General features: G+C 43.6%; 1 protein-coding gene across 8 annotated transcripts in view; it reads right to left on the bottom strand.

The window, feature by feature from the left end:
* The window catches only part of PLEKHG1 (pleckstrin homology and RhoGEF domain containing G1), a 249,041-nt gene that overhangs the window by 27,245 nt on the left and 200,362 nt on the right, over positions 1 to 21,434 (bottom strand). For all 8 annotated transcript variants that reach the window (XM_086318316.1, XM_086318314.1, XM_086318312.1 and 5 more), the window contains 7 exons: positions 19,618 to 19,664; positions 15,196 to 15,346; positions 10,620 to 10,751; positions 7,914 to 8,096; positions 7,727 to 7,822; positions 7,457 to 7,543; positions 1,728 to 1,761 (listed from right to left, as the gene is read on the bottom strand). In XM_086318316.1, the coding sequence (XP_086174442.1) occupies positions 1,728 to 1,761; positions 7,457 to 7,543; positions 7,727 to 7,822; positions 7,914 to 8,096; positions 10,620 to 10,751; positions 15,196 to 15,346; positions 19,618 to 19,664 (730 nt within the window). The remainder of the gene's footprint in view (positions 1 to 1,727; positions 1,762 to 7,456; positions 7,544 to 7,726; positions 7,823 to 7,913; positions 8,097 to 10,619; positions 10,752 to 15,195; positions 15,347 to 19,617; positions 19,665 to 21,434) is intronic.

Genomic DNA, 21,434 nt, shown 5'->3' with positions numbered 1-21,434 from the left:
ACTTCAGTCCTGTCTGACTCTGTGACCCTATGGACTGTGGCCTGCCAGGCTCCTCCGTCCATGGGATTCTCCAGGCAAGAATATTGGCGTGGGTTGCCATACCCTCCTCCAGGGGATCTTCCTGAGCCAGGGGTCAAACCTGTGTCTCTTATCTCCTGCATTGGTAGGTGTTTTTTTTTTTTTTTTTTTTTTTTACCACTACCACCACCTAGGAAGCCCAAACACAGCGTTCCTGGATGGGCTCGAACCACCAACTTTTCAATTAACAGCTGAACTCACTAACCCATGGCACCACAGAGACTGGGACTGAACAGCTGACCCCTCTGGGTCTTCATATGTCTCCATCTTTCCTCCTCATTCTCACACGCCCATCCATGACCTCACCTTCTCTACAGAGTGTCCATTTGTATTATATACATATTGATAAATCAGCTATACGAATATATTGTACAGCACAGGGAATACAGATAATATTTTATAACTACAAATAAAGTAAAATCCTTTAAAACTGTGAATCACTGTTGTATACCTGGGAATGATATACTGAAATTCAACTATGGAAGTGTGTTAGTTGCTCAGCTGTGTCTGACTTTTTGCGACTCCATGGACTGTAGCCTGCCAAGCTCCTCTGTCCATGGGATTCTCCAGGCAAGGATACTGGAGTGGGTTGCCATTCCCTTCTCCAGGGGATCTTCCCGAGCCAGGGATCAAACCTGGGTCTCCCACACTGCAGGCAGATTCTTAACTGTCTAAGCCACCAATCAACTATACCTCCAAAAAAAAAAAAAAAAAAGAATCTCAAAGAGATTTTTACTGAATAAAATAAGTGGCTTCAGAGAACACAGGGCAGTGAGCCCCAGCCTAGCTCTCTGATGGGGTCATCTTGCGTCATTTCCTGGTGGGGTCCAGTGGGCATGCAAGGGGGAATCTCAGTGCTGGTGCTCATTTCTTTATTTCAGTAACGTTTCTTTTCTTTTCCTGCTGGAGATTAACAACCAGCAGGCTAGGAGGAAGAGAGGGTGGTGTTTAAGTGAATTAGTGTTTGTACTTGGGGAAAGATTGCTCAAAAGCAGGAAGTGTTCAGTAAAAGTTTCTGTCAGACTTAGCTGTAAGTCTTTGAAGCTATTGCTTCTTTTTAAAGTCTGTTTAACCTGGGCAGTAACAAGGATGTGGTAAGTGCTTTGAACAGGTCTTATTTTATTGGAAAGATCTCACTTGTATTTTTTCTCTGCCTGCTACGAGAAGTGTAAGACATAGTCACGTGTGTGGGGCAGTTGTAACTTGAAATGTGAGCTGTATCAGGAACCAACACCTATCGAGTTAGTGTGATTCTTACAGATAATCAATATATTTTTTGCTCATGGGGCTGATGTGGGAAATGCATTGTGAGACCTTCATTGTTTTGGTGGTGATGGAGGTGGGGTAAGAGGTGATCCTGGAAGCATAGCTTGCTGTGAGTTGATGTGGAGATGTGATGATGAGCCATTGGCCGGCTCACAGATGAACCAGGAGAAATCAATGGAGAAAGAAGCCAATGGGTTAAAAAGAGAATATACTGTCCAACTGGCTCTGTCTGTTACAACAGTGAATAGAGAGCTGCTACTTTCTTCCAGTTGGGTTTTGACATCTCATAATTGACAACTGACATCTGTAAACCTGAAGATAGAAAATGTGATAGATACAAGTGGACAATGAGATTTCAAATTGTGTAAGAAAACAGAACTTACGAATGGCGTCCATTTCAAGTATTGCTTGCTTGGCCTGAAAGAAAGAAGATGTAGTTATGATTACAAAGACCTGTTTTGTTTGTTCCTTGTTTAAACTACCAATCCCAAGACAGGTTTTACCCCACTGGGATGAGTGGTTTTTGAAAAGTTTTTATAAAACTAAAACTCCTTTCTTTTAGGCACTAATACAGAGTTCAAGGGATGCAAACAGTTGAGCATCCTCGTGTGGGTGGTAGATGCTGTCCCTTTGGTGCCCCGGGGCTAAGCTTACAGCCTCCACCAGGCAAGAAAAAAGGGAAGGAAGAAAGGAGGGAAGGTGGGGGTAGGGGGGAGAAGACAGAGGGAGGAGGAGGAAGGGAAAAGCAGAGGGAAAGACACTTTCACCAAAGGATCTGTACCTTGGCTGAGCAGCTTATCATACAGTCTAGATTCCTTCTATGCAACCCTGGTCTATTGAATCCAATCTCAGTCTATGCAATCAAAGTTTCAAGGTACAGAGCCTACACCATCAGCCCTCCTCATATCACGGGGGCATGGTAATTCTTTTGGGCTGAATGCAAAATACTTGCTGGACGGTTCCTATGTTTTCCTCCCTCCAAATATGATGCACTTATCAGCTGACTCTCCCAGCTCCCTGCAGCGTGCCTGCACCACCATCTCTTTTGTGTGCCCTGGAATATCCTGAGGGGGAGAAAGAGCTGCAGTGTGGGAGAGGAGCCCTGGAGGACACGGTCCGTGATCCAACTCTAGCTCTTAACTAGGCAAGTGCTCTCACATTTCTGCATAAGTTCCCTCAACCTGAAGATGGTCAGACAGGACCCACCTTTCATACTTGCTCCTGGTAGCAAATGACAGCCATTTAACCCAGCTAGTTACCATCTACTCCCGCAGGGGACTGACCCTGATAACCTTGACTCTGGCTTCCTCTACATACATCCTTCTCCCCACCTCAACCCTGAGCTTCTGAAGTTTATTGTTTTGAGGCTTCTTTTGGTTATGATTGTTATCATATGTTATCAATGTTTAGGGAACTATAAAAAGATAAGTTAATGGCCTTAACATGAATTATTTTGCCTGAGGATTCAAAGAAGAAAAAAATAAGGTAGGCTTTCTTGCATCTTGAATGTCATTTTCATTTTTCAAGGTAGTGTGACTGAGCCTACAAATATTATGCTAAGAATAACTTACAGAATAATTTTACTTTGTCGCGGTATGTGACATCACAGTAAAAATGTCTAGGCTAAGTGGCAAAAAAAAAAAAAAAAAAAAAACCCTTGATGCAGTCACCTTAATTTTGAGAAAACAAATGTTTATCCTTTTTTATAACACTGATATTTTTACCATACATTTAGAGTTTGAGGTTACTAGTCAAGTTAATTTTAGACACAAATGTTAGCGCAATTTCTGTGAAGGGCATTTGCAGAACCATGTGTATATAGAAAATCCAACAGTTTCGACCTGCACCTTATTCCCAATTAATCTGGACAAAAGTTAGTGTATATGCTACATTTATAGATGGACCATATGGCTAACTTCCAGGAAGTTTCTTGATATTTATAAGCTTGACTTTAAGAACTCAGTATTTTTTTTTCTTGCTTTGACATTTAATAGCAAAAAGTACTATTCCCACATTTTCCACTAGGGGTCAGTCAAGGACCATCACACAATTAAAGGACCAGAAGGAGGTTTTGTTAGTAGAACAATGATACATTTTTGGATATTTTTCCCATTATGCATTTTATTTAATAAGAGTGAATATCTTTTGAAAGCTTTAAGAAAATAATTTAAGAAATAGGCTTGAGAAAAGTGAAAAATTCAAATTAGTAATAATTCTGCTTAAATAAGATAGAAAATTGTCATAACCTTATAGTGGATATAACATAGTAAATAAGACTGCTTTCATTTTACCCGGGAACAATGTAGTTAAGACCATCTTTGGGGCCAGGCAGAACTGGGTTTGAATCTGGACTCAGTCCAGATTGCATAAACTAGTCCTAATTGCATAAACTAGGGCAGTTTACATTCCATCTCTGAGCCTCTGTTTTTATTTCTCTAGAATGGGGAGAACAAGACCTTAAGCAGAAGGCATTTTGCTAAAAGGAAGAAATAAGCATATAAAGTACTCAGCACACTGAATGGTGCTCAAGCATTTGTAGCTGAAAAAATAGATTGTTTACATCCTAAAAGGGTCAGGGACAAAAAAGTACAATTCTACCATGACTCTATTAACCCTTATAAAATATAAAGGGAAAATTGCTTGGAATACACACTCCCTAGTGTGGGAGAAAGAGGAAGTTCTGTAAGCTAGCTCCATTTTGTAATGGCCAATAACTGCCTTTCAGAACCCCTTTGGCAGTTTTGATTTTCGCAGGGACAGGTGAACAACAGGTGGGGCTTATGAATGGCACATGCCATTGCTCAGAAGGGCATTCCAAGAGACGAGGCCAGCAAACAAATGATTAAGTATGAAGACAATGCATTCACCTCTCTGCGTGAGTTACCTGACCCCTTGGAACGCCCTGATGAGCTGAGACTCACGCCTCAGTCAAAGCCCACACCCATGCACATTCATTTCCTGGGCACAGAAGCGCTGCTGACAGCCCCTGAGGACAAGCTTCAAAGACTTTTCAAAAAGTATGCAAGGAGCAAACAGACTTTCTTTCTCAGAAATCTCAGATCGCGTCATTTCCCACCCAGTTCTACCCTCATGAGCATCGTCCCATTTACTGCTCTACTTGCCTCCTCCCTGCCCCAGCACAGACCCCTTCCCCGGAAGCGTGGATCTTCGTATCCTTTAGGACATCTAACCTTTCCCTTCACTCTAGAACAGCAAGCAACGCATAATCACAGCCGCCCCCAGAGCCTATCATCACCCAGAAGTGCCCTCCCTTGCAGGTAGGACTCCAGAAGTCCCTCCTTCAATGACAGATCTCTGTATTTCCATCTCTCCACCCAGACTCTTGCTGAACCAGTTCTCTGACTCATCCTTCATGCACCTGTTTTCCTGGTTGGTTTCATGCTCCACTCAGCCTGGGAATTATGCTCAATCACTACAGGTTGGATACTGGTTAGCACTCTGCCTTCCCTGTTAACCTTTCCCCTCACTGCTCTGCTGGTCCCCAGCTTTGGGCAACCCATGTGTGCCAGGGTTCTTCACACTAGTTTCGAAGTTGCTGAGTCATCACATTGGTTCGTGGTGGTCAGCTTCAGTGGGGTCCAGGATTCCTTTCACAGATGGCTGTAGTCATCCCCACTGACTCTCTAGCCTGTGGTTTTTTAAAAAAATATTTATTGATTGATTGATTTGGCTGCACTAGGTCTTAGCTATGGGACATGGTATTTCTGATCTCCACAGCTGAATCCAAGATCTTTAGTTGTGGCTTGGGAACTCTTAATTTCGGCATGTGGGATCTAGTTCCTTGACCAGAGATCAAACCCAGGCCCCCAGCATTGGGAGCACAGAGTCTTAGCCCCTGGGCCAGCAGGGGAGTCCCTAGTCTGTGTTCTTTAGCACGTGTTCTGAATCTCTCCACTTGCCCTTGGACACCTAGCCCCATCTTTGCTTCCACTCACCCAGCAGATGCTATTACCAGCAACTTTAGTGAAGGCAAACCCTTTAAGCTCTCTCAAGTCCACCTCAAAGTTTATCCTCTCTTTATTTTTCTTCTTCCCCCAGCTCAGGGAAGATGTTTCTGACTCTTGACAAGACTAACCCCTACACCTACTGGTAAAGTTAATATAAAAAGTGTAATTAGTATAGAGAAGGTGAATGGATTTGTTAATTTTATATAGAGTTGCACCAATTTTTGGTTCCTAAGACCAAGGGAATTAGTTCTAGCTTTTAAAATTTGAAAAAGCCATTTTTTATATATGGAGGTGTGCATTAGCAGTTCTTACATATTTTTTTCAGTAAATAGTAAGTTTTGAGTTCCCATTATTATATTCACAATCTAATGTTTTTATTAGACTATATTTACAGTACACACCCCCACCACAAATTTTGGATTAAGAATGTCCCTATCCTTCCATCCCCCCAGAGTCACATTCCAAGGAGTGCCCCACCTCTTATCTTTCCTGTCTCCTGCTTCCTTTCCTCATCCCCTCAGCTTACATGCCCACGACATTCTTCACGAGGGCAAAGTGTCCTCCTTTGCTCTTACCTCTCCTCAAACTACCACTGTTTGTCCCTTCTGAACTTCGCTTTAAAAAAAAGGCCACACCCAGTCTGTTCCTTATTTATCTTCAACCCACTGCTCTCTCTCCCCCTTATGTCTTAGTTGCCAAACCTAATATCTGCTTTTCTGTTTGAATCTGTTGTCATCTCTGCGGCCTTTGAGACGGTTACTCCACTCTTTCTCAGGGAGGTTCTTTCCTTCCTTTGTTACCACACTTTCTCCTTCGGTTTTCTTACTGCCTCATTTGGCCACTCTTTCTTTGGTTCTTCTCCAAATCCTCCGCCCCTTGCCGAGCACTTAGATGTTGGATTCTAAAGGGTCTGTCTTCCCGTTATGCATTTGCGTGGGCCCTCCTATCAAATCTCGGGGCTTTGGTGACTTCCAGGGTGGAGAGACCTGCGTCTCTCCTGCAGCTGAACTGTCCCTGCAGATGGGCCACCACGCCTCCCTCTCGGGCCCATCCAACCGGTTCCTCTCCCTGGCAGCCTGTCTTGGAACTTACGACACCAGCCTCTTGGCCCAACACCTGACTCGTCCTTGACTTATTTCTCCCTCTCCTCTCCTACACTGCCTCTCCTCCTCCTCTTCTGCTACCTGGCAGTGCCCCTCTTCTCCTTTCCAGCCCACCATGGAGACCTGCCAATTCTTTTCCTGCTGCCAGTGATGCTCTACCAGCTTATCCATCACACTGCCCCCAAAGTGACACTCTCAGAACACAGCACAGACCACAGCACAGACCCCTCCCTCCAAAAGCTTCAGGAGCTTCCCCCTACAATAATCCAGGTTCCTTAGTGTGTGTGTGTTCAAAGCCTTCAAAGGTCAGCTGACTGCTTTCCACTTCTCTAATCTTACCTCCTACTCCATCTCCTGAGAACCCGACCATTCAATCTGAGGACTTCCATTTAAGCACAGTCTGTGTGCTGTTTAACACGGGGCCCCTTTTCACACCTCTTTGTTTTTTGTTTCTGCTGTTCTCTCAGCTTGGTTTCCCTTGTTCTTTTCCCCATTTAATAAAAATATTCCTCATCTGCCAAGACTGAGGTAAAAGGCATTTTCTTTCCTCTCCTCACTCAACCATAAACTTGAATACTTTACTCATCTGCAATACTTGGTCTATCTCTCTATTAATTCATCATATTTAGCAAACAGTTCATCATTTATATGACTAGCTCCCTTGTCTGCAGATTCCTTCGCGGCCAAGTCTGCATCTTGCTTTCCACAGAACCTAAGCCAGCTTTATTTACCCTAGGTGCTTAGCACAGTATTGAATAATTCTCATAATTCCCTTATTTTCTACTAGTGCTCTAGAAAATTTTTTTACAATCTTTCCCTTATTTTTCTTCTTTCAAACAACAACGGCATTAATGAACCAAAAACTCTCTGCAGAGTCTCTCTGCATATGAATCTTTTCAGTATGAATGGCTGGTACAGTTGTTCCCTTATGTAGCTTCTTTTTCAACAGTCTTCATTTTGAAAGTGCACATTCCCATCAAGCTGTCTTCCTGAGACCTGAATTCCTTTCCATTTTATTGTTTGTTGCCCTCATGGTCTTACCTTAGCTGGAATCTTTGCCGCATGATTCTCCAGGATCAGCCTCTTTAGGTGCAGAACCCACAGGCGCTTGTCTTGCTGCGACTTCGCCTACCAGGAGGAGAGGTGGACAGTCACGAAACCCTACCTCTCACAAGACTTGGACACTCCTAGGACCTCTGACCAGACGGGACACACGCAGGGTGGCCAGAAAGCCGTGGAAAGGCCGTCAGGCACGTGACGCTCATCATGCCCGAGGGTGAGCCTCACAGGGAGGCAGGGGGACACTGGTACCTGAACCGTGTGCTGCAGCTTGGGGTTCTTGTAGTGGAAGACGCTGAAGCTGAGGGGCTCCTTCGGGATCACTTCCACCAGCATGAGGTTGCCGCACTGGAGGGGCAAGCAGAGAGGGCCAGGCAGGCTCGAAAGGGAGCAGAACCAGCACCCCCAGTCCCCACCCAGGACACCCACTCAGACCTACCAGGATGTGGGCTTTGTATGTAAACGTGTCGTCTCTCTTCTTGGTGATGAGCAGCAGCTTGTCAAAGAGGAAGAGCGTCCGCTCATTCTTGGCCCGCTGGAGGCGGAAGGTCCCTTCGAGCACTAGCTCCCCGTAGCTGGTCAGGTCTGGCCCCTTCCAGTTGGTGAGCAAACTCTGTATCTCCTGAAAGAGTGAACATTCCCTGTGATTAAACAGGAGGTGGGAGGGCAAGGTGGGGAGGACACAGGGGCCTGTTTGTTGAGCTTTGATGGGTGCATGCGTGCTGAGTTCCTTCAATTGAGTCCGACTCTCTACAACCCTATGGATGGTAGCCTGCCAGGTTCCTCTGTCCATAGGATTCTCCAGGCAAGAATACTGTAGTGGGTTGCCATGCCTTCCTCCAAGGATCTTCCCGACCCAGAGGTCGAAAGCGCCTCTTGTTTCGGGCTTTGGGAGGTGGGTTCTTTACCACTAGTGCCACCTGGAAAGCCTACCGAGCCTTAGGAATGGGGTCCAAATACCTGCGGCAGGGTCTCAGGGTCCTGAGTGGTGTCTGATGTCCATGACATAAATCTACATTTAGGGCTGGTATCTCTTAGGGTTAATAGAACTTAACCAAGGTGTTATTTGACAAGTTGCTAATTACTTCTTCCCCTCTTGCAACAATCCCTCTACTAAGGCAGTGAGGTTGTCTTTCAAAAGCCAGGAACAGAGGCTGCCAGTGTGTGACCTTCTCACCGTGTTCCCAAGATATGCTCATCCCTTATCTTTTGGACAAAAACCTTCAGAGCTACTGACCTAAAAACCTTCTTCCAGAAATTGAAGTCACACCACATACAAGTAACCCATAATCAAAACTGGTAGAAGATTACCCAAGATACATCTTCTAAGAAATTTTCTGACATTAATCCCATTCATTGGGGGGAGGGAAATGAACATTTCTTCACCAGTGTGTGTTTTGTTTTTGTTTTTTGGCTGTATTGGATCTTAGTTGTGACTCACGGGTTCAGTAGTCTCTGTGTGTGGGCTTAGTTGCCCCCTAGCATGTGGGATCTTAGTTCCCTGGTCAGGGATCGAACTCACGTTCCCTGCATTGGGAGGCAGATTCTTAACCACCGGACCACCAGGGAAGTCCCCCATTGCATTTTTAATGGAACTTGATAAATAAAAATGGATAACCTGCCTTTGAAGTTTCTTTGAGATATATTGTATGTCCATATTAACTTTTTAAAGAAAATGGATTTTATTATTTTGGAAAAATGAAAATATTCAAAAACAGCACTGAATTAAGCAGCCCACAAAACCACTCGAAAATTCTTAAGTTGAAGGTACTGCTGCTGCTAAGTCACTTCAGTCGTGTCTGACTCTGTGCGACCCCATAAACTGCAGCCCACCAGGCTCCCCCGTCCCTGGGATTCTCCAGGCAAGAACACTGGAGTGGGTTGCCATTTCCTTCTCCAAGTTGAAGGTACAAATGGAGGTGATTCAGAGCCAGAGACTGATGTAGTGGAGTCTTCAGACTGCCAGATAGACTCCTAAACTATGAAAAAACAGTCACTGAGCCATTTCTGAATATCTAGCTGACATTATGTCTGACATTATGTCCACAGAACACTTCAATGATGAAGCGTTAAAACCTTTATTATTGCTTACACAAAGCAGATATGGCCTGGAAGATTAGAATGTCCTCTTCCTTTGATTTTTGACAGTCAGTTACTACCCTCTGGCTGCATGTAGATGAAACCCGAATGTATGGGCCAAAGGACATGGTTTTCTCCCCTCCCAAGCTGAATGCAGGCGCTCTGCATAGCATGGAGTCACACTGGGCTTTTCTTTTACTCCAGGGACAACCAAGAGCCTCGGCCTAGTCTCTGAGCACACACGATCTTCAGTTTTTAAATAGCGCATCTTCTAAGGTGCCTCGGGCATGGTCACTGACTTAGCATCCATCCAAAGTTCCCAGGAATTTAGAGCTAAATACGGTGACCATTGAAGGGACATTCGCAAACGTGTCTTATTTTAAAAGTGAGGGGTCTAAAATGCCGCAGTGACGTTCCCCTCCCCAGGAAAGCTGCTGAGGACCTGGTTCTGGACTTGGTCTTCCTTCCTGAGTCCCCTGCCCCATCACCACATGTTCACCATCTCATGACTTTGTGTGAACTAGTGAGGCTTAAAACCCTTTTACACAGTTTGCACACCCAGTCGCGTCTGACTCTTTGTGACCACATGGACTGTAGCCTGTCAGGCTCCACTGTCCATGGAATTCTCCAGGCAAGAATACTGGAGTGGGTTGCCATTCCATTCTCCAGGGGATCTTCCTGACCCAGAGATTTATTTATTTTTAATTGAAGGATACCAACTTTGCAATATTATATTGGTTTCTGCCATACATCAACATGAATTAGCCATAGGTGTACATATGTCCCCTCCCTCGTGAATCTCCCTCCCACCTCCCACTCCATACCACCCCTCGAGGTTGTCACAGAGCCCCCGTTTGAGTTCCCTGAGTCATAAGAACTACATTCAACAATGATCAGTATTATTGATGGCTTAATCTTTTTATTTTGTCCTGATCTTTCTTCGAGAGATCTATGATGAAGACCCTGGGTGACCTGCAACACTGAGCAGACTTAACATCTGATTTGGGAAATGGTAACAAGCAATAGGCCCATGGCCTCACCAGATACTGCCACCCTGAGGCCTCACCTGCAGGCGGACGGCGTGTTCATGCTTCCGCTTCATGTCATTGATGTGCCAGGCCACTCTCTGCATCGTGTCTATGGCATCAAGCACCACATCGTAGCCCTCTGTGTCCTTGTCAAGGTGATTTTCTATTTCCTAAAACACAAACAAACAACAAAAAACCACTCTAATTATTTTCATTTTTTCCCCATATATTCACTGAAACAAATGGTACTTCTATGATGAGTTTCTCATTTTATTTTTGCTTATTTATTTACACACTACTATCTTTCCTTAAGGTCTTGAGATAACTACCAGAAAAACCTGCAAAGAAATGATAAGAATGAATAAAAATAGAGTTAGGAAAGTTGATTAGAATTTTACAAGGAGGAATTTGACAAGGATGATGAAACAAGTATATAGGCCATTAAGTCTCACAGAGACATCGGGGTGATTGTAGGAGATAGGAGAGTTGATATTGCAGTTGGAGATTTCTGAAATTCCTGGGGGCCAATGTATATAGTTCTCTCTCTTAAAATACAGAAAATATACTGATTTTTTTTTCTCCTAGAGGAAGCAAAACATCACACACAGGGCTTAGTACACAACAAACTAAAGAAGAAATAGTGGACATTATGTTTAAAAAAAAATACCTATGTAGAAAGTGTATTTTCATGTAGTCAATGCTTTAAAGCCCAAATGAAATTCACTAAAGATACTCCTGAGTGTTGAGAGAGAGCTTATAGTTCAAGTATTCACTCTCTGATGCTCAGAAGAATGTAACACCAGCACTTAGCTAAACACTGGAATTCCACAATCCCAGGCAGATGAGAAAGGGACAGGGTTCTATTCCAGTTCTTTCAAGTACACAAGACACGTGTCCCTAGACTTCTGTGAATCTAAGGATATGGACTATTGCATAGTCCCTTTAATCCTTTATGTTCTCAACAGTGCCCACCAGAGAGCTAGGTGGTAAATAAATGCTTATTTAATAGAAGCTGAATCTTGTTAAAAGAGCAGCAATACATTGTAGGTATCTAAATCCCAATGTAAATATCTAAAACAGTAAGAAGATATTATGATCAATTAGATTGTTCCTATGATACTTATCATGCACACATGTTAAGCTCAAGGGTGGAGGTTGAATCTTATGGTATAAATTATGAAAATTCCATTGTTTTATAGTCACTTTGTTCACTTTTACTGAATCCTCAAACTTTCCATCCAGCTAGAAACTGGCAAGGAATTTACATTTTCTGTCTACACTCAGACTCAGCTGTTAGAAAGGTCCTATGAAAGCATATCACTAATAACTCCCAGGTAAGATCAAGAGCGGCACCCCACTCCAGTACTCTTGCCTGGAAAATCCCATCGGAGGAGGAGCCTGGTAGGCTGCAGTCCGTGGGGTCGCTAAGAGTCGGACACGACTGAGTGACTTCATTTTCACTTTTCACTTTCATGCACTGGAGAAGGAAATGGCAACCCACTCCAGCGTTCTTGCCTGGAGAATCCCAGGGATGGGGGAGCCTGGTGGTCTGCCGTCTATGGGGTCGCATAGAGTCAGCCACGACTGAAGCGACTTAGCAGCAGCAGTAGCAAGATCAAGAGCAAACTTTAAAAAATAATCATTTCTTCTTTTAGCCTGAGAGGCACTTCTGTTGATCATAAACAGACTCAGAAGTACAGAGTGTATTCCTGTGGGGATCTTCATAGGTGACTACACAGCTCTGAAGTGATGTAAAAGACACAGAAGGAACACTCTAAACCAAGTATGAAAGCAAAAATACTCCAGGAAACCAGAAGTTAGTTTTAAATTCATCTAACCACTGCTCTTCCCTTTTTCTTCACTGTACAGACCGAGTGGTTGTATCTCCACAAATTAGTATGTCGAAATCCTTTCCTTTAATGTGCTGGGATTAGGATGGGGATTTTGGAGGTGACTAGGCCATGCAAACAGTGACTGCAGCCATGAAATTAAAAGAGGCTTGCTTCTTGGAAGGAAAGCTATGACAAACCTAGACAGTATAGTAAAAAGCAGATTCATCCCTTTGCTGACAAAGGTCTGTATAGTCAAGGCTATGGTTTTTCCAGTAGTCATGTACGGATGTGAGAGTTGGATCATAAAGAAGGCTGAGCACCAAAGGATTGATGCTTTTGAATTGTGGTGCTGGAGAAGACTCTTGAGAGTCCCTTGGACAGAAAAGAGATTAAACCAGTCAATGCTAAAGGAAATCAACTGTATATTCATTGGAAGGACTGATGCTGAAGTGCCAATACTTTGGCTACCTCATGCGAAGAGTCGACTCATTGGAAAAGACCCTCATGCTGGGAAAGACTGAAGCAAAAGGAGAAAGGGGTGGCAGAGGATGAGATGGTTAGATGGCATCACTAATCCAATGGAAATGAATTTGAGCAAACTCCGGGAGACAGTTGAGGACAGAGGAGCCTGGCATGCTGCAGTCCACGGGACTGCAGAGAATTGAATAGGACTTAGTGACCAAACAAGAGGCCATGAGAGTAGTGCCATTGTAAATGGGGTTAGTGCTCTCATGATAGAGACGCCAGAGAGCAGTCTTGCCTCTTTCTACCATGCGAGGAAACGAAGAGGAGAAGGCAGTCTGCAAATGAGAACTCAGCCATGCTTGCCCCCTTATCTTCGGTTTTCAACCTCCAAAACTATGAGAAATAAATGTTTGCTGTCCAAGTCACCCAGGCTATGGCATTTTGTTATAGCAGCATGTACTAATACCCTAGCTTTTAATTTAAAGGGTGAGGGCTGTTCTTCCTAGCAGTTAACTCTTTGTAAGAATCTCAAGTGGAGTCTTGTTTAAGTGACAGAGATCTGAACCTTTTCTTTTAATTGACTTACTGTCTAGAAAGCTGTTAGGTAGATATTATTGGGACACACTGGACTCAGATGGGCTTCCCTGGTGGCTCAGATGGTAAAGAATCTGCCTGTGATGCTGGAGACCCGGGTTTGATCCCTGGGTCAGAAAGATCCCCTGGAGAAGGGAACGGCAGCCCACTCCAGTATTCTTGCTTGCAGAATTCCACGGACAGAGGAGCCTGGCGGGCTACAGTCTATACCATATTAGCAGAGTCCAGCAAAGATCTATCATGGGAAAGCGAGTATTTTTTAAAGAATTATTTGGCACTGATTTAGTAAATTAATCCCACTAAATTTAGGGGTCATTAAAGCCAATCGAACAACTAAAGTAATATCCACAGTGTGGTTTCATAGGACACAAGACTCTCCCAAGATGGGCCACACAGGCAAACAGACAAGGCTGAGAAATTTCTGGTAAAGATGGGCCATAAAGAGTGCTCGCAGTTTTAAATGTGTGTGAACTGGGCAGCCTTGGAATGCTTAACCAAGTTAGAAGCCTGGAATCATTTAAAAAGAGATACATGTATACCGCAGGCATGTTGATATAGATAGGAACTCTGGATTTAAATCTTTTATGAAAAGATTTTAATGTAGCATTAAAAATAATAAAGTAGGGATGTGGGAGGAAGGCTCAAGAGGGAAGGGGATGGATATATGTAAACATGTGGCTGATTCACTTTGCCGTACACCAGAAACTAACACAACACTGCAGCCCGCCAGGCTCCTCTGTCCGTGGGATTCTCCAGGCAAGAATACTGGAGTGGGTAGCCATTCTCTTCTCCAGAGGATCTTCCCAACCCAGGGATCAAACCTGGGTCTCCTGTATTGCAGGCAGATTCTCTACTGTCTGAACCATCAGGGAAGCCCCATTGAAAGCAATTATAGTCCAATTAATAAAGTAAATTAAAGTAACAGAATAAAAATAACAGTTTTTCTGTATTGACTGCCTGTGAGGCACCATGAATGTGGGAAATGCACAGGACTGGAACCCAGGTAGTATCTTGACCACAGCCCTGCTCCTAACCTAACCACTTGGCTATCCTGTCTTTGTCAAATTGCCACGGCAATTCACCCTTACAGAATGAAATTACTTTAGAGAACACTATTTTCCATTTTTATCAGCTTCCTTAGAGGATAAGAAACAAGAATGTATGAGAGCTATGTCTACTTTTGTTTCTAAAGCCTCCTTAAATTTTGTACAAATAATGGGAAATGATATAAAGAGAACAGAACCCAAAGTGAGGTGAAGCCCAGCTCAAAGACATTTATCACACTGCTCATCTGTCTTCTCTCCTTTCAGCCCTTTCTCTTTGCTCCTACGAAAGCCACTCTATGACAAACAGCTCTTACTCCTAACTGCCTACCGAATCCGGGCTCATGGAAGTAAAATAAAACATACACAAAAAGTCTGTTGTTCATTAAGAAGACAGCTCCTTGCTTGAAACTGTCACTGCCTGGAGTGAAGGACTTGTAAGCCCTTTCACCATTAGAGATAAAATGAATCTTTCTACTCGGCTGTTATCAATGAGGCTGCAGGCCTACCACATAAATATCTCTAATTCCTCAAAGCAGATTAGTCAGTTGTAAAGTATGAGTGTGGAAAACGTTTCCATATGTCCACAGACACTTTTGATTTTTTTTTCTCCTAAACTTAATATATACACATAAAACCCTTAGCCTCTAAAAGTCCTTCCAGTGCAGGCAGAAACTTACATGCAAAAGGAGATGATACTTGAGAATCCGCTGAACTGGCTTCAAGAGATAGGACCCCAGAGGCAATGAATGTTTCAAAGTTTCCTGCCGTTCCCTGAAGAATTTGGCCAGCATCTTGTTCCTCATACACTCTGTTAGCACAGCCACAGATCTGCAAGAATATTTTAAAATCAAAATTGTAACTCTTAACATAGATATTCAAGTTTTAAATCCCAGTGGAAGTGAAAAGTTAGTTGCTCAATCATGTCCAACTTGGCGACCCCATGGACTGTAGCCCGTCTGTCCATGGAATTCTCCAGACAAGAATACTGGCGTGGGTTGCCATTCTCTCCTTTGGGCGATCTTCCTGACTCAGGGCTCGAACTCAGGTCTCCTGCATTGGAGGTGGATTCTTTACGATCTGAGCCACCAGGCAAGTCCTTTAAACGCTAGAGTAAGTATCAAGGCCTTAAAGCAGATAAAGCAGCAAGAGAGCAATAGGTAGACTAGAAGGCCTCTGGGTGGGTGAGGAAAAGGTGTCCCTCTGGTTGAATTGGGTGAATCTGGTCCCAATTCACCTCTATTAGGTGAATTAGAAAAAGACACTATAAGAGGGTGGGGAAACATGGACACATGACATCTATGCTGCCAGCTCTGTCCTCCAGGGGATGAAGCCCCTATCGGGACATAGGACTTGCCACAGGGGATTTGAATTGGACGGTACCCCAATTTAAAGAATCTGCCTGCCAATACAGGAAACGCAAAAGGCACGGGTCTGAGCCCTGGGTCGAGAAGATCCCCTGGAATAGGAAATGGCAATTCACTCCAGTATTCTTGCCTAGAAAATTCCATAGGCAGAGGAGTCTGGTGGGCTACAGTCCATGGGGTTACAAAGAGTTGAACACGGTGGAGCGACTGAGCACACACACATGAGCATCTTTGTTCGTTGTTCAACTTCACATCTGCATTCAGTTTTCATAAGTTACACTGCAAGGAGCGCTCACCACTGTACTAAGAAAAAGGAGTGGCTTCTTTCCAGCAGACCCAGCCTCATGCCAGATATTTGTCACCTGCTTTGATGGTTGTGTTTGTGTAAGTGCACAATGTGTGTGATGTTACATGCAGGTCTTTGGAGACCTAGTCCCCCAGGGAACTTCCCTTTGAGAATCTCTGAACAGACCTTTCTGTCCACCTCCAGGTATCTCTCTCCTCATTCCAAATTCAGTTTTTGAAACAGCTGGTTAACCTTGGTCCTCAAGGACCATGCTTTACAGAGTGTATTAGAAAAATGGCTCAGGATTCCTTCTCTACTCCAAAGGCAAGAAGTATGGCCTCCAAACATCCTAGAGAGATGGCTGAAATAACACTCACATCTTATACATGAAGTAAGTTGGTGGTCTTGTGAGGTCACACACACACACGTAAATTAAAATCTCATGGTCTCATAAGTTAGAAGCAGGTGGAAGTATTTCAGCTCCTTTCTCCCCAAGTCTTAATAGGTTTTCAGAATTAATTCAGAAAATTGGAGTCAAACAACAAAATAAAACTCCTTGGAAGGAACTGACATGGACGGTGGTCTCCTGACGAAGCGATCAGAATCCCTTTTGTGTCTGACTCCTTGGAGAAATATCTGTTCAAATAGATTTATTTTTCCCTTCAAGTCCAGATTTCAAAACGATTCTTTACCATGGAACCCAGGGACTTTTCTAAGGCTCTTTAGAGTCAGAATCAGCTGCCCACTGGCTGTCTAACCCTCTGAAGTCTTGAGTTCTTGCACAAGGATAAGACACCTGCAGGAGATGCTAAGCACACTGAACTCCAGATTGAGGCCACGGGGGGACATTCGAGGACAATGACCTGAGCGGGTCTGGCCCTCTCCCTGGGGACAAGAGGGAGGGCTTGAGCCTCTTCCCAGGGAAGTCACCGGGGCGTGACTGCTATGAAGAAGGACATCTGTCAAGGCATGCAGGAGACACTTAATATCACTGGCCCAGGTCCAAAGCGGGAAGACACGTTGTCAGATGGGCTGAACACCCGGTGCTCACGGCTTGTGAAGATGGGGGAGGGGAGGGAAAGCTTGGGCCTCAGAGAGCAAATGGTTAGGAGGGGGACGAGAGAAAATCTTTTCCTATGAACATGAAAACCACACAACTGGGCAAGACTCAGATGTACCCACTTCACTGAGAGGGCCTGGGAGCATCTCCCTGCTAACATGTTTCTTTCCTTCTTTAAAGTCAGATCCAAAATACAAAACACTTCCTCCAGGAAACTGTCCTGACTTCTCCTCCTTTATCTCATGCATCTTTAGCCTCTGTTACACATGATTGAGGTGGTTCTGCGTTGACTTATATTCACTGATTTGATCTTTCCTGATGGCTGTTTCACTATTGCATTTGGTTCAGTTCTGACCCTCAAAAGAAAATGAACTGCTTGAAGGCAAGGGATATTAGTTCCTATCTCCTGCCAGTGTACACTGAATGTGGACTTGTGCTCCATGAAGGACAGGCCCTCAAAAATGTCCTTGCACAAATGACTGTCCCCGACCCTGAAGCAGCCAAGTTTATAAAAGTTGCTTTCATTTTGCACTCTCCATTCTTATTACGAAGTTAGAAAAATCTTCTTAATATAAACCTCCAAAACTAAATATTCAGAAGATATTTCTTCAAATGACATGTTTATATTGAAATTTACACAGACATAATCCTCCACACAAGCCACTCTAGCATCTGGCTCCCGATACTGGGTCCAGGGCTCTGCTGCTGCTTCAGAGTTGGAAAGGTTTTCCATTTCTCTCAGGAGGAAGGTCCAAGGAGAAGTTGAGGCCTGATTCTGTGATTTCTCTGCATCAGGGTGTGGTATAATGCTGGCTTTTGGCATAAGGACCACAGATTTAGTCGGGGCATCCTACAATCTCCTGATTATCTTTAGCAGAGAGATGGCAACAAATGTTTTAGGAGAGCATTGTGTTAGTGAAACTGTGTAAAGTGTGAGTGGGTCTACAGATAAGGAGATGGATAAATGTACTAATATACATGTGGGGTTTTATTTTGTTTTCAGAGAAACCTGGGAAAAACATGCCTGGCCACCAACCAAATACATCACCACAGCACAATATGCAGACCAGTATTTAGAGGAGGAGGTAAAAACCCTCCAATGGAAAGAGTTTTGCCACCGGTAAGCCCAAGCCTCTGGCTTCACATCCTTTAATCCACACTGGCTTTCTAGGGCCACCCCCAGGCAGGAATGACCCACTTGCTCTTCCTGACCACAGTGGCATGAGGGGCTCAGCCTGCTGGCTTCTCTTCGAGGTGGACCCCAGCACCCACTTTATCCTTAAGGACATGTCCATACCAAGACTGGCTACAGAGTAGATAAAAGTACCCTGAGCTCTCTTCCTGGTTCATGTCTAACATAACAACGCTGGTCCTGCTAGTCATGGGCAGACAGACAGTAGAAAGGTACGGGGCAGAGGGAATCACAAAGCTTCAGAAATTCTACAAGGATGTAGCAGCATGAGATCTGAGGCCAGACCAACGCTGGTTTGAATCTCAGCTGGGTTCGCTCACTTGTCAGCTGTGTGACTCCTGTAAATTCAATAAACCTACTGAAGGCTTGATGATTTCATCCATGCAGTGGGGATGGGACAGGGATGGTGATGAACAAGCACTTCTGGAGGACTTACCAGGGCCAGGCCCTGTGCTGTCTGTATGTTCTTCTTTTCTTTAATCCCTTAACATCTCTAGATTGCTGGGAAAATGAAATTCAACCACATTTTGTATTTATAGCATCAAGAGCAGCACTTGAAATTAATAAGTGCTCAATACATGTCCTTTGGAGAAAAAAAGATTTCCAGCAGAGTGAGTCATGGTCTTAGACCTGATTCCCTTACTGAATGATCACTGAGGCTGCTCCTTCAACGGCCCTCCTGCCAGCACCTCTGGTGTAAGTGAATCTGAATCGATGGTCCAGGTAGGAAGCTTATCATGATCATTCCCTTCTCTGAGCTCCATAAAACTTGCATAGCTTCTAAAACTTACATAGCAAAAATATAACCTATTTTATCCCCAGATAGATTATATAAACTCATTAGCAGGGCATCCCACATTCTTCAAAACACAGCACACATACAAAAGGGTTAATAGGTAAGCCTTCTTCTAGCCAAACACTTCTAGGAGTCCAGTGGAGGACACCTAACGATCTTTTTGGCCTCCTTCAAGGTCATTCACAATTTTCCCCTGTACAGGCTCTGCTGGGTAGTCCCTAGGCCTGAATGGATCAGTATCAGGATACCCCTGTGATCCGTTCTCGGCATTTCTGCAGTTTTCCCACAGTATTCAGCACAGCGCCAGGCACATAGTGCCCACTGATCACATATACTGCTTTGACCGACTTCAAGCAACATGAAGGTAAGCAAAAGTATTCCCACACATTCACCAGGCGTACCTTGGATAGTTCGTGCAATACTGGGTATAAATGTGGAACTCTTCACTCTGCAAGGAAACAAGAGAGATGTAATAGGCTAAAAAAAAAAAAGAGTAGAGCCATGAACATTCAATGAAAAACAAAAGATATATCATTCATCCTTTAAAGGGTGTTGTTTTAAAAGTTGTTTCTCTAACCATCTTGGCCTGTCTTCTGAGTCCCTGTGGCAATCCATTCGTGCCATTTTAACTACCTTCGTTTATACCTAGAATCCACATGCACTTGGACTCATTTGAGATCATTAAATACTTATTGAGCATCTGCTATGTTAGATGAATCTGAAGGCAAATAGGAAGAGGAAGATAACAGGGTTTTTGTTCCTAGGTGTTCATGGTCCTCTGGGGCATTTGCAGGGTGAGAGAGAAATATAAGCAGATAATTTAAATATTATGTGGTCAGAACATGTTGGAAGTATGTGCAAGAGAATACTTTCAGGCCCTGTGTGTGCAGCTTCCTCCATCCATGGTCTCTCCCACCTTTTTCACTGGATAGCCATTAGGCACCTTTTGACATTGAACTGAGGCTTTATTTCCTCTCAGGGGACTTTCTTGAGTTCTTGGACTGAGCCAATTGCTCCTACTTTAGGGTCCCACAACACTCAGTACCAACTTATCTTACAGCATTTGCCAAATGAGCATGACATTTTTTGTGCATCTGTCTGCCACTCTACACCGTGAGTTCCTGCAGGAGAGGGGCCATAGAGTGCTTGCCTGGCACATAATGTTTTTTGAACTAATGAATGCCCCTCTCTCCTATGAAGCTGAAAATTATTTGAGAGCAGGATCCAAGTCTACTCATCTGTACATCTAGCACAGCAGCAATGCCTCAAATGCATTAAATGTTTGGCTAACTAATGGGGGCTTCTTGCCTTTTGCTATGGTTCCCTTATCAACAAATTGATTCCAGGTTCCCTCATCAACAAATTCTAGACATAATATCATTTCACTTACTTGTAAATACTTTAGTTTATATCTTTAACATGAGGACTTTAAAAGGAAACATCACCACAATGCTATTATCATCTTTAAATAATTCCATGGGAAGGACTGGGAGGTTGGGATTAGCAGATGCAAACTATTATACATATAGGATGGATGAACAGCAATATATATAGTAGTATATATCTACTGTATAGCATAGGGGATTATATTCAGTATCCTGTGATGAACCATAATGGAAAAGAACATGGAAAGAAATATATATATATGTATAAAAAAACTGAGTCACTTTGCCATATAGCAGAAATTAAAGACATTATAAACCAACTTTACTTCAATAAAATGTAAATAAATAATTCTGTAATATCACGAGGGTTGATTATCACTATTCCTATTTTTTCTTTTTAAAAATTATAGTTTGCTGTTTGTTCTGTATTACAAACAACATCCACACACAGCAACTTGATACTGATATCTAAGTCCCTTCTAATCTATAAATTCCCCCTTATTTCCCCCCTGCAATTAAGTTGAAGGAGCCAGATGATTTGTCCTGTGGTCTCCTGCAGTCTCAGTTTTGCTGATCACGTCCCTAAGGCTTTCTTTACTATATTCCTCTGTCTTCCATGCTCCTTGTGGTTTAGAAGAGGCTTGACTGGATTTAGGTTCCATAATTTGGCCCAAGTACATCATAGACTGGATTGTGCTTAAATTGAGAGGCATAGGAGCTGGTTGTTTCTTTCTATGATGTTAATAATCATTGGTAATTACTGCTTAGGCCTTTTAATTCATGAAGGGCTGCAAAATGGCGATATTTCCAATTCTACTATTCTTTCTTCATTT

The sequence above is a fragment of the Bos grunniens genome, chromosome 9, assembly GCF_055505025.1.
Source record: "Bos grunniens cultivar Pamir isolate PY7600 chromosome 9, Bosgru_T2T1.0, whole genome shotgun sequence".
Classification (NCBI taxonomy): domain Eukaryota; kingdom Metazoa; phylum Chordata; class Mammalia; order Artiodactyla; family Bovidae; genus Bos; species Bos grunniens.
The sequence above is the reverse complement of the archived record's forward strand: the minus strand, read 5'-3'. Positions and strand labels throughout refer to the sequence as shown.